The sequence below is a fragment of the Lissotriton vulgaris genome, chromosome 5 (genome assembly GCF_964263255.1).
Source record: "Lissotriton vulgaris chromosome 5, aLisVul1.2, whole genome shotgun sequence".
NCBI lineage: Eukaryota > Metazoa > Chordata > Amphibia > Caudata > Salamandridae > Lissotriton > Lissotriton vulgaris.
In genome coordinates, this window is record NC_141693.1 from 1,543,465,097 (window position 1) to 1,543,480,152 (window position 15,056).

At 49.4% G+C, this 15,056-nt stretch overlaps 1 protein-coding gene across 3 annotated transcripts in view; it reads right to left on the reverse strand.

The window, feature by feature from the left end:
* Positions 1-15,056, reverse strand: part of LOC147712984 (uncharacterized) — a 373,114-nt gene that overhangs the window by 192,235 nt on the left and 165,823 nt on the right. For all 3 annotated transcript variants that reach the window (XR_015296034.1, XR_015296033.1, XM_086923605.1), the window contains exon 3: positions 13,835-14,000. Coding sequence is in view for 1 of the 3 variants with exons in the window: in XM_086923605.1 (XP_086779731.1) it covers positions 13,835-14,000 (166 nt within the window). In the remaining 2 variants the exon portion in view is untranslated. The remainder of the gene's footprint in view (positions 1-13,834; positions 14,001-15,056) is intronic.

Sequence of the window (15,056 nt, forward strand, 5' to 3'; positions counted from 1 at the left end):
ACTGGCCCGCGAAGGCTGCCAATAGCTATAAGGTTGCATTTACTACTGGTAGATTCAGTTCTCCCTATTGTCTGTATATGGCAGGCCTCCTCGAATTGTACTATGCAGCAAAATATGATGTGAAATGTGGTTAAAATATCAACATGCCTGTTGTAATGCAACATCCTATGCATGCATCAACTGTGAAGCAGATATGCAGGCTGCTTTACAGACACTATCAGAAAACAACTAATATAGACCAACTGTGGGGGAAGCGACGACAAACGAGGGCTTCTGCTTGGTTGGTTTTAAAACAAGCATTTGCAATGCGATAGGTCTCTCATTTACGCTACTTTAAGCTATTGGCATTGTAAATGACAATGCCTTTTATTTTTGTTTTTAAAACCAAAACATAAATAAAAGGCATTGTCATTTAAAATGCCAATAGCTCAAACTTGCATAAATGAGAGACCTATTGCATTGCAGATGCTTGTTAAACTTGGTAACACTGTCTGGGAATTGATATGCTCTCATTAGTACTTTTTTAATACCCAAATATAGCAACACGAAAAAAAAAGGTCCAGCTTTGCTAGGTGCCTTTCACTGCACAGCAACACGTCACTGGATTTTGAGTAACTTTTGAACCCTTTGAGCTAGAAACAAAACATTTTTGACTCAAATCTGCAGATTATGTTTTGACAATGGATTATATGCAAAAGCGGCAAGGCTATACTTATGTGGAAAATCACCACATCCGCCGATCACATAATTCCAGTAGCCCATAGCAGACCTCAATAATCAAAGCTGCGTTCACCAACCTTTCAGCCACCTGCGCTCCTCCGGACTACTACTTGCACACATGCCACACATAGGAAAAACCGGATCTGGCAGGCGCACCTTCTCCCACATCGCTCCTACAGTGTGGAACGATTGCCACAACACATAACAATCTACTCTGAAAACCAAGCTTTTTGAGTCAGGGCCTGCTCTAGGGTGGTGCAACCGGTGCCAGCGCACCGCGTGCTAGCTTCCTAGGGGCGCGTGTTTGCAACTTTATTATGCTTTTAAAGCACCTGCTGCTGCGATTACGGGCCTCACAAAAATATCAAGATAACTCCTGTGATTAATGTTCTTCCTGGCCAGAGATCAGAGTTGTGTGTAGTTGAGGTTTTTGACTTATGTGAAGCTAGCACAGAGGGTTAATATGTCTACTGCAAAGAACGTGTACCAAGTAGAATACAGAGTGCATTTAATGTAAACAGATCGGCAGGTTACTTCTTTTTTTTTTTTTTTATCTTTATTTTAAGTTTCTTAGAAAGAACACAGAAAAATAACAGCGGCAATCCCGCACATTGTCCCACGCAGGGGGCATAAGTATAGGCGCATGGCAATAATCTTAGGTAACAGCAGGCTGTTATCAGGCAAAGCAGAAGGTCAGTGTCATATGGCAAAGGAGCTGGTGTAGGCTGAGTACTGCATTAAGAATCCAATGAGTTAAACATGCAATCACCAGTGGCGAAGCCGCCCGTCACACAACTCATCGTGCCTGAATCTGAAAGGCCTTATCTTCTGTGTGGGTGCCTCAAACAATTTTTAACAAAAGGAAATAACCCCCCCTACCCCTCCCACCCCCCGTAGTGGTGGCGACAACAACATTCAACAATCATTCAGTCAGTGTGGGTCCTCTATTAGATTTGGAATAGATGGAGCGCTCGTATGGAGGATAGGCAAACTGCAGAAGGTAACCCCTTTGAGAGAAAGCGGACCAAGGGGCTCCAGCGGAACTGAAAGTTTTTGAAGTTGCCCAGGAAGATGTCCGCTACTCGTTCCATGCTAAGCAGTTTCCACAATTTTGCGTGCCACAGGGAGATCGCCGGTGCCTCTGCCTTTTTCCAGGCTGACGCTAGGGTAAGTTAGCAGCTCCAAGACAGAGCCACAGGATTTGTTTATCTGCACGTGTCTGATGTTCAAGAAGTGGGTCTCGGAGGCCCAGGAGCACACAGGCTATAGAGTCCTCTACCGGGTATCCAAGGATCTCCTTAACATGGGAAAGGATCTCCTCCCAGTATGGGCGGATAATCGGGCAATCCCACCAAATGTGGCGGAAATCCCCCAGCAGGCCACAACCCTTCCAGCATCTATCAGAAGTAGTCGGGAATATACGATGGAGTTTGGACGGGTACAAGTACCAGTCCATAAGTGTCTTAAGGTGGGCCTCTCTCAGGTCCAATGAGTGGTTGTGCGCGGTAATATCTCGCCACAGTGCTGACCACTCCTTGTCTGAAATGTCCCGTCCCAGGAGTTCTTCCCATTGTTCCATATATCGAGGGCGAGGCGATACTGCCGAGGTAAGTAGTAGTTGGTAAAGAAAGGATATGACCCCTTTCATGGCTGAAGTCCGAAGGATGAAAGCCTCAAAGGGCGATGGAGGCCTTGTGGCTGCATGAAGGACTCTGGGAGTGGTGGCCCAGTGGAGCAGCTGGAGATGGTGAAATCGCTCAGATGGGGGATCTTCATAGTCCCTCATACAGTTATCAAAGGTGAGTGGAGTATAGCCGTGGAACAGGTGAGTTAAAGCCCTGCATCCCCCCTCCCTCCATACCCCGAAAGGGCCCTCCTGCAATGCCGGTGGGAAATCCGGATTAAAGTGTATAGGTGTGAATGGAGATGGAACGGTAGTCTAACGCTCGTCAGTGGCCAACGTGTCCCAGACCTTCAGGGTGGTACCGGTGGGAGTACTAATGTAGGCGTTGAAGGGCCTGTGATTCATGGGCTTCCAGGCCAGGTCCCAAATAGATCTACCCGCGACACTTCTGTCCATGTGTAGCCAGTGTTTCTCCGAGGTCTGCTGGGACCATTCCACCAGCACTCTCAGCTGTGCCGCTTTGTAATACAAATGCATATCGAGAAGACCCACTCCTCCCTCCCCCGTGGCCGTCGCAAAGTTGCGAAAGAGAACCGCGCCCGACCCCCTTGCCAGATGAACCGGAGCATCTGGGTTTTAAGGCGCCGAAAGAAGTCTACATCCAGCGGAATGGGGAGCGCCTGAAAGAGGTACAGGTATTTGGGAAGGAAAACCATCTTGATGGCGTGAATTCTGCCTAGCCACGATATGTATTTGGGCTTCCACCGATCCAAGTCCGCCCGTGTCTTTGCCAGCAGCGGTGGAAAGTTCCCAGAGTATAATTTCCCAATCGTGGATGTCAACCGGACTCCCAGATACACAATGAAGCTGGAGGCCCAGGCCAACGGGGTGAGAAGCCGCACTTGTTCCACCCCAGCGGGTGATAGCGTGAGATTTAGAACATAAGATTTGTCATAGTTGACCTTGAAGCCGGCCACCTCCTCAAAGCGCGATAACACCTCCTGAACATATGGCAGAGAGTGTGCCGGAACCATAATAGAGAGCAGGACATCATCCGCAAACAGGGAGATTTTGTGCTGCTCCCCAGTAAAGGGAAGACCTCGTATGTCCTCGTGCTCCCGTATTGACAACGCCAGTGGTTCAATGCTTAGGGCAAAGAGCAGGGGGGAAGAGGACAGCCCTGCCTGGTACCACGTGAGTGCGAAATAAATGCAGCCAGATGGCCGTTCACCGACACTCTAGAGCGAGGGTTGCAGTAGTTCACTTTTACCATCGATAAGAACTTATCCGAGAACCCAAAAGCAGCTAGAGTGTGGAACATGAAGCCCCAGTTCACGCGGTCGAAGGCTTTTTCAACATCGAGGCCTACTAGAACTGCTGGGATCTGGAATCTGTTAGCTTTCTCTATTAAGTGGACCACCCGCCTAGTATTATCATGGGTCTGACGGCCCTTAATAAATCCAGATTGGTCCGGATGCATAATTGCCGGCATCAGATCTTGGAGTCTGCTAGCAATAATCGAGGAATACAGCTTGGCATCGATGTTGAGGAGGGCTATCGGGCGATATGAAGAGCACTGAGTGGGGTCCTTCCCGGGCTTAGGTATAATTGAAATGACGGCTTCGGGTAGCGAGCTAGGTGCGGTTCCGGATTCAGCCATGTCATTAAATAAGGAGACCAGAAAATCGCACACCTCAGTGGCATATGTCTTGTAAAAGAGGGCGGTATAGCCATCCGGCCCTGGAGCTTTGTGGAGCTTCAGGTTCTTAATGGCATCAAGCACCTCGTCGCGAGTGCACGGGGCAGCTAATAGATCGTTCCACTCCCTTGACACCTGCGGTATAGGCAGACCCCGCAGATATTCCCGCTGGGCCTCGGAATCGAGGGTGTCCCCCGCATAGAGGTCCGAGTAAAAGCGGCCAAAGAGTCCAGCCTTAATCTCATTGCGGTGTTTCAGTTCTCCCACCGCATCTTGAACCCCTCCTATGTAATCCCGTTCCCTTTTCTCCCTAAGTTGACGAGCCAGGTGTCTCCCCACTTTATTCCCTTGGGAGTACGAGAGGCGCCGTAGTCTTAGCAAGGTGAAATCCACTCTATTATTATAGTGGGCCTTCAGTTTCCCCCTAACTGCCGTCAAGGGGTGGAGGGTCAATCTAGATGGGTTTAGTTTGTGCGCTTGCTCAAGGACTTCAAGTTCCATCTCCATCTCCTCCCGCTTCTTCCGACGCATCTTATTGAGGTTAGCATTAAGGGCCAGGCAGGTACCCCTGCGGGACGCCTTAAAGGCGTCCCAGGTAGTGGATATAGAGGTATCAGACACTGGGTTGAGAGCAAAAAACTCCCTAATAGCCTTCCGTAATTCCTTGCTTGAGGTTTCATCCCTAACAACTGCCGCCGGAAAGTACCACTTTCGGAGACCATCTCCCGGAGGTGACCAGCGAAGTCCGAGCACCAGTAAACTATGATCAGAAACAGATAGCGGGAATATGTTAGAGTCGCGGACATCTCCCCTGAGGGCCTGGCCTAGAAAAATGTGATCCAGACGAGAGTAGGAGTTGTGGACATGGGAGAAAAAGGTGTAATCTCGGGAGAGGGGATGCATGGAACGCCACCCATCGATTAGGCCCAGGTCACCCAGAAGCCGCTGTGTCTCGGCAGAGAACAGACTCGCATTAGCCCTCTGGGTTCCAGAGCTATCCATCTCCTTACTCCACACCAAGTTAAAGTACCCCAGCAGGAACAGGTGTCCCTCAACCAAGTCACCTATCTTCCGCAGCAACCACTGCAGAAAGCCATTTTGTCCGGCATTGGGGGCATACACCCCCACAAAAGTGCTCAGTCTACCATGGACCAGACCCTTCACCATCAGCCAACGGCCTTCCTTATCGCTGAGCACATCCATAGGCTGAAAATGAAGGGCCGCCCGAAAGACGCTTCGTAGAAGCCGATGATCTATATATGAGGGGGAAATGCTTGTGCTGGAGGCGAAGTTCATCTCTACGTGCCAAGTGGGTCTCCTGGAGACCAACGATATCAAGCTGGTGATCAATCACATAGTTCCACACTTTCTGACGTTTTTGCGGGGAATTCAGGCCCTTAACATTCCACGTACCGATACTAACAGGCATCATTAGGCAACAATCCCGCCATCGCTATTACTGTGCCACCCCACCCCACCCTTCTACATCCACCTTCGATGACCATAGACAACATGTCAAGGGAGTAGCATGCAAGATTGACCCTGAGTGAAGGGATTCCGATTAATCTATTTCTCCACAGACCCCCGCTGTACCAAAGCCCCCCCACCAAGCAACCCCAAACTCCCTCCCCTCTCCCCGCTCTCCAAGAAGGCTGAGGTCCTCCCACACATCCGCCCCAAAACTTTACAGCCAAAGAGCAACCACCTAGGACCACAGAGACCAAACCTAGACCGTCCCGGGATATAACATATACATACCATAGAACAAAAATCGCAGTCATCAAAACATACCCGTCGCCACCACTACCCCCCCCCGCTCCCTCCCCACCCCCCATCCCCAACAAACCCTGTCAGTACCACCCCCCCAAAGAACTTCCAGGTCTGCCCCCAATACAGTAGAACAGTATGAAGCAGCAAGAAAAAAGGGAGAAAAAAGATGACACAGTGTACTTAACAGACCTAGTGCGCCGAATACTGTGATTCCCCCCATTCCCACTCTCAGACCGGTAGGACAGTAAAAAGTGGCAAGAAGGGGGAGAAAGACAAGAAGGAACAATATACTTAACATTACCAGTGCAGAGAAGTCTGTAGAGTCCTCCACGAGGTGAGGACGGGGCACCACAGAGAGTGCCCCACAAGCCACGGACCGGGGTGTCTTCCCAAAAAGTACAAATTTACCCACGGTACCTGAAGATACGTGTCCCTCCGGCACCGAGAGGCCAGCGGTTCAGAGCTCAGGCTGCTCCGGAGCTATGCTGGGAGGTCGCCACTGCCACCGAAGCCACAGAGACAAAAGCTTCCCCCCTCTCCTGCAGGCTGGTCGTACGATCAGGTCATCCTCGATCCGTCTCTCGACCCACTCTCTGCCGTGAGGAGGACCGCCGTCTTCTCCGCGACTGGGAGCTTCCGCTTTCTGGGGAGGGGGTCGTGTCATCTATGCCCAGGAGGTCCTTCGCTACTTGAAGAGATCGGATTTGTGCCAATCTATTCTGTCATCTGAAAATAATGCGGAAGGGGTGGCCCAAGAATAGGAGATATTGTGCTCCCGCAGAAAGGCAGTCACTGGACGAAATTCCTGCCTCTTTTGGAGCGTCGATGCCGCCAAGTCCTAGTACAGTTGGGGATGATGCTCCCGGAACTGTAAAGGTGGGATGTCCCGCGCTTTCCGAAGAATGCACTCCTTCAACTGAAAGTCGTGCACGCAGACCAAAATGTCGGGCGGCGGGCCCCCTCCACGTCTAGGTAGTATGACCCTGTGGACCCTGTCCATCTTAATGTGATGCATGTCTTCGTCATCCAGTATCTGCAAGAAGAGTGCAAACACATAGCCTTGTAGGTCACCTGCTTCCCCATCCCAGGGCACTGCACATATGAGGATGTTCTTTCGGCGGGAACGATTTTCCAAGTCTTCCGCATGTGCTTGGAGGTCCAAGTTCTGCTCCGTGAGCCGAATTACATCCTGCTGTAATTGATGTACATCGTTCGCCACGCTGAGATCGTGATCTTCCAGAGTAGCCACCCGCTCTCCGATACCGTCCACATCCCTCCTCACCTCGCGGAGGTCCGAAGCCAGCTGAGACCGGAGTTCAGAGATGTCCTCCTCAATGGAAGCGAAAAGTTTCATCATAAAGGCTTTGGTTGCGGGGGCCTCATCATCGTTCTTCTTAGGCGATACGCTAGGCCCAGGGGACGCCGCCTGCTGGGATCCCTTTGCAGGGCCATCCTAACCGGGCTGCCCTTTACGCTGTGTGGAGGACATTGCTTTGTCTCTGTTCGCTCGGGTATTCAGGGTGAGGGATCTCCTTCCTCTGCTATGTAGCGCCACAGGCCTGATGTACCCCGTCACTGTCCAAATCTCAGTTCAGGAGCTAAAAGCATGCTCCAGCGGGCCCCCGGCAGGTGTTGTGCTCCCCGCTTGGTATATGGCCCCTCCACGTCTCACTTCCTCCGATCGCCTGTGGAAGATCACAGTCCAGACCAAGCACGTATCGTCGGATGTCGCCGTAACTGGCCCTACTCAACGCCAGCTGGACTAGGCCCAATGCTGATGGTCAGGAGGCTCACGTTAAGCAGTGGCACCACCACTGCGGACCCGGGAGAGAGCCCACTCCACAGTGCCCCTATGCACCAATCGCCTCACCTCCTGCTTTGTGGGGCCCTAGATGCTACAGATCCGGAGATCCGGTTCCCAGCCGCCGCAGGGCCTCAATCCACAGGCTCAATTTGTACACCGGCGGACTCTCATCCAGTAATCACACCCTGGGGGAAGAACTCACCGCTGCTGTCCGGGCGGGTTGGGGGGACAGTACCAGTCCATGCAGGCCCCCAAATGGCACAGGTTCGGCTCTCCACCACCGTAGGCCCGCGATCTCCGGGTTCGATTTCCACCTGCGTCTCTTGCTGCAGGTCCCACCCAGGCTCCAGGGGGCTTCTGTGTCACACCGCTAGGGAATTCACCTTTTCTCCGGCCTCTCCAGCCTTTCCCCCTCCAGCATCAGTGGGGGAGCGAGGGCCAACCCAGGGAGGCCGATCGGGCCGCCAGCAGCCGGTGATGCGGGTCAGGGACCCCCGAACTGGAGTCCCGCGCCTCCGGCCGCCACACCACTCTTCCGTCCTGTGCCATCTGGCGTGCCCCCGCCCCCAGTAGCTGCTCCACAGACCACGAGAGCCAAGCGTCAGAGCAGATCTCCCCCTCCGGCAGCAACCTCCGGGAGGCCCAGGCCACAAGCCTCGGATTCGCGTGAGTCGCCGATCGGGAGGCGCGCTCCACCCGCACCGGGTCCCCGGCACTCCGCCTCCTCTCTTGCACCGCCGCCGGATCCAGGCCAGCCTCACTCTCAGTCTGACATCACCCAAGGGCCCCTCGAAGCGCCGCCTCAGCGCGTAGCCCCTCCAAGCCGGGTCACGTCCACAGTCGCCAGCTTCCCGCCGCGGCCCGGTGACTCGGGCCGCCCGCTCCGGTTCGGGCAGATAACGCTCTCCGCCCCCGGAACACCTCGGCGGGGCTGCGGAGAATCAGTAGCGGGGGACGGACCTCCAGTGGGTGTAAGGGGACTCAGAGGGGAGTAATCGAGGCCGGAGCAGGGTGCTATATCAAAGCTATAGAAGGCCAGGCGCCGGCGGGACCTAGAAGCACGTCCTACTCCACCGCCATCTTGGCCACGCCCCCCAGGTTACTGCTTTTAAAAGAGCCGTCCTTTTGTTAATTGCAATTCATAACTTAAATGCCTAATATAGAATAGTGAGGTATTATCTTTCATCATAAAACTGCATACACTCTGCAAAGTATAGAACATTGATTAATGTTGCAAAAAGGGTTAATTTGGGTAGAAATGGTTTCTTATTATTAAAGAAAACTTCCAACTATGCAGTTTCTTTTTCGGCTGAGTTTGTGCTTCTCCTGACCAAGCACTCCTAAACTATACTGCCTACCAGCATGGATGACATGTGACTCCTACACTTTTAGTCCTTTGGCGTATGTAACATTTCCTATACACTGATTTACACAAGTATGATTGATTGTGTAATGTGTGCGTGATGCAGAAATTGGATGAGTTGTTCCATTTCATCCCAAAGCGCGCGGTCATATCTGGCTAATAACGCTTGTGTATTAGATATGCGCCAGAAGTTAGCTGCCTGGGAGGCTACCCTTTTCCCTGAAGGATCGAGAAGCTTTGCCTTCTTATCTGGGGGTGGAGCGTCTCCAGTAGTTTAGGAGTTTGCCCTTTTGCATGCATTGGAAACTACCAACAAGTCTAAGGGTAATTGTCTCTTATGTAGACTGGATCAGATGGTGCAGGCTTGTATTTTTTTATCCACCCTAGGGGTAAGGATACGTGCCCTGACAGGATCTTTAAATATGTTGGCTACATGCCTGGTCATTCCTTTCAGCATGGGTAACATATGTGTTGATTTTTGTGTGCTGTTTAATGTTTCAAAAAGGAAATCCTCTTCAAGGGATGTTTTATGGAGCTGGACCCCATGGTTATTAGCAGCCCTGCCTAGCAATTCAATATAGCCTACACTGTTGTCTGGTGGAGAGGGCATTGTAGAAAATAGGTCAGGATTATTGTCTGTGGTTGAGTCAGTGTTGTAGTCATCCCACTCATCTGTAGGTCCTAGCTGGCCATTATCATCATCCACATCCCAGTCACCCTGATTGTAAGGTGTATGTGATGGTGAGTTTTCTGGTAAAGTTGACACAGGTAGAGACTGAGGCGAAAGTGGTGATGGAAGAGGAGGAGGAAGTGGAGGAGGGCAAGCGTTGGTTCCAATATTTCTCTCCTTCCATGGAATATGATTTTCCTCTCCAGTATTAGTCCTTCTCTTTAGAGTCTCTTTAGTTGTAATGTGTCCAGTTTTAGAATGTATGTACAATATTTCCTGTACAGGTTCCGGTTTTTGGAACAGGTCACCGAAACTGTGCTTTTTAGGTGACTTTGGTGCATCAGTCTGTTTTGGCGCTGAGGTTTTCGGTGCTGACGGCTTCGGGGTTGGTGCTTTCGGATCCCAGGTGGTTTTCTGTGCCGAGTGGTGAGTTCGAAGCCGGGCTTTGGCTTCGATCCCGAAGGCTTTGGCTCGGTACCCGACTTGGCGTGGTGCTTTTCGGAGCCAGAAGTCTTTTTGGTAGGCTTCAGTACTTGGCCAGAAGGAGGGCATTGGAAGCGTGCACTCAGGCCGACCATGACCCGAGGGCCTCAGGTTGGCCCAAAGCCTTCTTTTTTGGTTGACTTGGGTTTTGGGGCGAGGTAGGGAGTGTACTTACAGTACATTGTCCATGCGGGATGTCTTCATCCTGGTCAGAGCGGGAGATCTCTTCCTGTTCTTACTCGGCTCCGATAGCGTCGCCGGCTTCTTCATCAGATTTAGGTCCGAAGAGGTCTGGAATGGATCCTGTGTGTTGGCTTTGCATGTCGCGTTGTAGAGCCAGACGGTAGTGAAGAGTCTTTTTGGAGCGGAAAGCTCGGCAAGTGTTGCAGTCCTGTTCACTGTACTGGTGACAAACACAGGTTGCACACTTCGTGCGAGTCAGTGCGCGGGTATTTCGAGTGGCACCCAGGACAGAATTTAAAGGGAGTTTGTTTCATTGACTGCGAGTCGAACCAGGGGCTAGGCCCGACGGCATACCACAAGCTCTCCAATTGAAATAGGGATTTTGTCAATAAACATGATATGCAAAGAATGGAATACACAATCGAAAACAATACCGTCAACGGTGAGTGTTCTACGCACCGAGGGAAACCAAAGGATCGGCGTTGAACTGGAGTGCAGCAAGTAACATCCGAACCCGATGGCAGAAAAAAACGATCTGAAGATGGAGACCATGCGCACTGTCACCGAAAGGAGGAGTCACCTACCTCGTGACTAGGAAGACTTCTTCGAAGAAAAACAAAGTGCAAACATCCAGGCCCAGCACTAGATGGCGATCTATGCATAAGCATGTGATCAACAGCTCACATGCCTCAAACATTTAATTCAGTCCCCTACAGACTAGTCATTTCTCAGGAAGGGCAAAACAGAGCTGCATGGTTGTTGCTGCAATGGAGGTAGATGACTGCTGTCCCTGCTGATTTGTATAACCTTCACCACCAATGTGGGTTTTGGACCAGGGAAAAGTCCGGGTTCATGGCTGTGCTGGCCGGGCACGATATTGCTTGATGAGCAGCTCATGAATCTCACATATGGTAGAGCTGCCGGGACATACCCTGATAATCTATTTGCATGCATTCAGGTAGGCGGCTGACCCATAGCACAACTCACACAGTGAGTGGAATCAAGTTGAGAATGCACTTTTCTGTGTCCTATTCAACCTCAATGGTTTGGGCAAAATTCACCATGAGGTCATCTGGGACAGCCGCAAGAATGTCCATATCACACAAAGGATGGGTAAACCTGCCCAGCAGACAACCTGCATGTAATGAGCACTAAACTAGGCTGGCATCAATGCACTTAAGATTCTCTGGCAGGAGAGGTAGTAGGAAAGACCTAGACTTCACCTAACTGACCACTAGACTTTCTGTCATGTTGTGATGTGTGAGGAAAGTTGGGCTATAAGGGGCCGGTCTCTTCCATCTGGTTACAGGACTGATTGGAGGGTCCTAGAATGGATTTCCAAAATTGACCATCAAAAGTGTCCATGAGAGCCTCATTAAAGTACATTAGGGGCTTACTGGAGGCCAGCCCTGGTGAGATAATTCCTGTCAATAAATTTGATTTAGATTTGGCAGCAGGCAGATGTATGTTGAGGACTTCCACTGCTATTTCCACCAAAAATGTGGCGCAAGTACTTTCCAAGTGCAGGCAAGCTCAGTCTCTGGAGAGGTGTCCAGCCCACTTGCATTCTGCACATTCAAAACAAAGCAAGGGAGGAGTTTGTCTGTCTCCTCGTCATTGTCGCCATCATGGGGAACACGTTGTAAGCCTTGTAGAGCATCAAAATGGAAGTCGGTTATTGTTGGCCGCACCCTAGTGATTTCATATCATGATATAGATCTGTGTGTGTATAGAGTGACATTGGTCGGGATCAGAGACCGGCGTATGCACCAGATCCGGTATGGATGCTTGCAGAGTTGGCAGTAGCCCTGGCCCAAAATCAAATAGAATGTAACCTAGGGTGGGAATGGATTTCTGGTTGGTGACTGGTTCAAGCATTCCACCGATCGCTTTCTTATATTCCTCAGTGCGACATCTTACATGTGATGGGTATGCTCAGATGCAGGTCTCAAGATCCCCGTGCCGCTGGACGAAAGATGTACCCTTTTGAAGAGGCTCAAATAGGCTGATACCTGACTGGGGCTGGTTGTGTTCTTTTTCAGAGGGGATCAGGCCTGGCCGTTCGGGCTGGAGTGTTCCTACTGAAGCAGGACCAATGAGGATTTGCATACTGATGGGTCTGAGGTGGCATGGTTGACAAAAAAATAATGGACTGGGATGTGGCCTCGAGATTAGTTCAAGCATCCACCATCATTTTTTTGTGTCCCCATGAGGGCAGTCGGTGCCGGAGAAGGGCGTGTTGGCATAAGTGCAATTGGAGGCTCTTGTTGCTCCATGGAGCCCAAAGGCACTCCTGAGGGAGCTGGCAGCAACTTAAGCATCTGCACCAGAGCCCCTCCGAAGATCTCTATGTGTTGCTGGATCGAGGAAAGCCTGGGGAACTCAGTGCTGCAACCAACAGACTCAGAATTGTTAATCCTTGGAGGCGAGTGGCCCCTGTCTCCCCGCCTGATTTCGATTGGCTACACAGGGTCGAATCTAGCTTGGTCTTGCACTTGTAATATGGTTTGGATTCCAATTTACCTGAGGTCTTCCAGTGGGACTGGGATTTAGAATGTGGCCAGTTTCGCAATAGCAGCTCTCGACATGGAGTGGGAGCGGAATGCCTGTTTCGTAAGAGACCTCTTCTTATGTTTTCAACCTGTAGCTGTGCTTTGCTCTCTGATGCCTTTAGGTGCATCAAGGTAAATCTTTCATGTGACTTGAGTCTGGACCAAGGCACCACAAGCGCTGAAGGAGCCTGTAAATGACATCCGTATCCTGCAGTCATGACAACACTTGAATCCTGTCTTTTTTGAGCAACACATTTTCCCTGGCATACTGACCAAAAGAATTTGAAGGCATTGGAGGACTGACACATTGGGAGAAGAGCTCTGGATCTGCGTCAAAGGACAGAGAAAAAAGGAAGTGACTGCAGCACATAGGGGTGGCGTCTTTAGGAAGCTCCATTCTCCACTTCTGGGGCTTTGAGAGGGCACAGTAGAGATATAAGTGGTCATCTGTAAGCAGACAGGAGCTCTTGCTAGAAAATCTCTACAGGTGGGTAATCTGTGGTTCGCAGTATCCATTAGACGATTTTGATATAATTGACCAGTGATCACGGCAAGGCCATCAGGATTTCCCTGTCTTATTGTGCTGCAAAACAGAGGATTAATAAATATAAAAAGTTATGTTTCTTCATTACACCTTGTACTCTCTATATGCACATGCTGTACAGAGGTCTAATACAGGGTATGTGGCAAGAAGATCAATAAATACTACTGCCCTACAAAGTCACAATTTGTTGAGTAAGGGATAGCCAACAATGACATATTAAGTGTCTTCCATTCAGATGCTATTCTATTATTTTACTATATTTGTGAACATCTAGAGCAGAAAAGCTCAATGTTATTTTTTTTAAATATATATTATTTATTTTATCATTGTCTGTCGTGGTCTGTAGCGAGGTGTATTTAGACATGCAGACTTCACAGCCTAAAAGTACAGTGTTAAGTAAGATACTATGGGAGATGTCTTACCTTCATCAGTGTCGCTCTCTGAGCTGTCAGGCACTGCCACCTGGCCATGGTTGTATTTACACCTTGAGCCATATTTGCAGTTTCCTTGCAAATGGTGCTGACAAATATGAAGATATTCACACTTCTGCCCTTTCGAGCAAGATCCTTTATTGTAGTATTTGCAAGGCTGTGAAAACAAAAACACTCAAATTAGTGGAATATACTGATGCTAACAGCCACTGTAATCTAGTGATCGATGGATAATCAGTACATATCCAAGTTGAAAGGTGACTAGAATGGGAGTATCAATGAGTTGATAGAACATGTACGTGCTGAGGGTCACAGCAATTGATTTGCTAAAGGGTGTGGGAGACTACTGTTATTGGCATATTAGTGGAGAACATAACAGTTGGGAGCCACTATAAATTAATGAGCTAGTGGAAGTGTATTATTCATGTGTTAGTGACTATGGGTAAGTGGGGAGAAACTGATAGTAGATTATTGTTCATAAAGTAGAAATCTTCAAAGTGAAAGTCACTGTGAGTGGCTACTTGGTAAGAGAAGTACAAATTCAAAATCAGGAATTTCTAAAGTCGAATACCAACAGATCAATCTAAGATGATTCAGGAAGAAATCTGAAATTTTACAGGATGCATTTGATAATGATTACATGATTAGCCCTAAAGAATCTGAATTTCTGAAGAAGGTAAACCTGAGAACCCCAGTAATTTATTTCCTACCAAAGATACACAAAGATTAATACAATCCCCCAGGACGACAAATCGTCTCGGGTGTGATTCAATGTTGGAACAAATCTCACAATATGTAGATACATTTTTAAAACCACGTATCAACAAAGTACCATCTTACTTAAGAGACACTATGGATTTTATTAACAAAGACAAAGGTTACCAATTCAATACAGATACACAGGGAAGGTAACTTGGGATGTGCTCTCTTTGTATACACATATCCCTCAGGATGAAGGTCTAGAAACTATTCAGTTTACTTGGAGACAAGAATAAGGACGCATAGAGTCCCCACAAAATTCATTTTGAAGTTGGCAGGCTTAGCACTAAAGAGGAACTACTTTAAATTTGAATAAGATTTTTTTCTTCCAGGTAAAAGGGACTGTCATGGGCTGTTTGTTTGTGCCAGAAATAGCACTATTGTATATGGCACTCTTTGAAGACAAATGTGTCTATGACAACAATCCTTACTCAGAACACATAAAAAAAGTGGC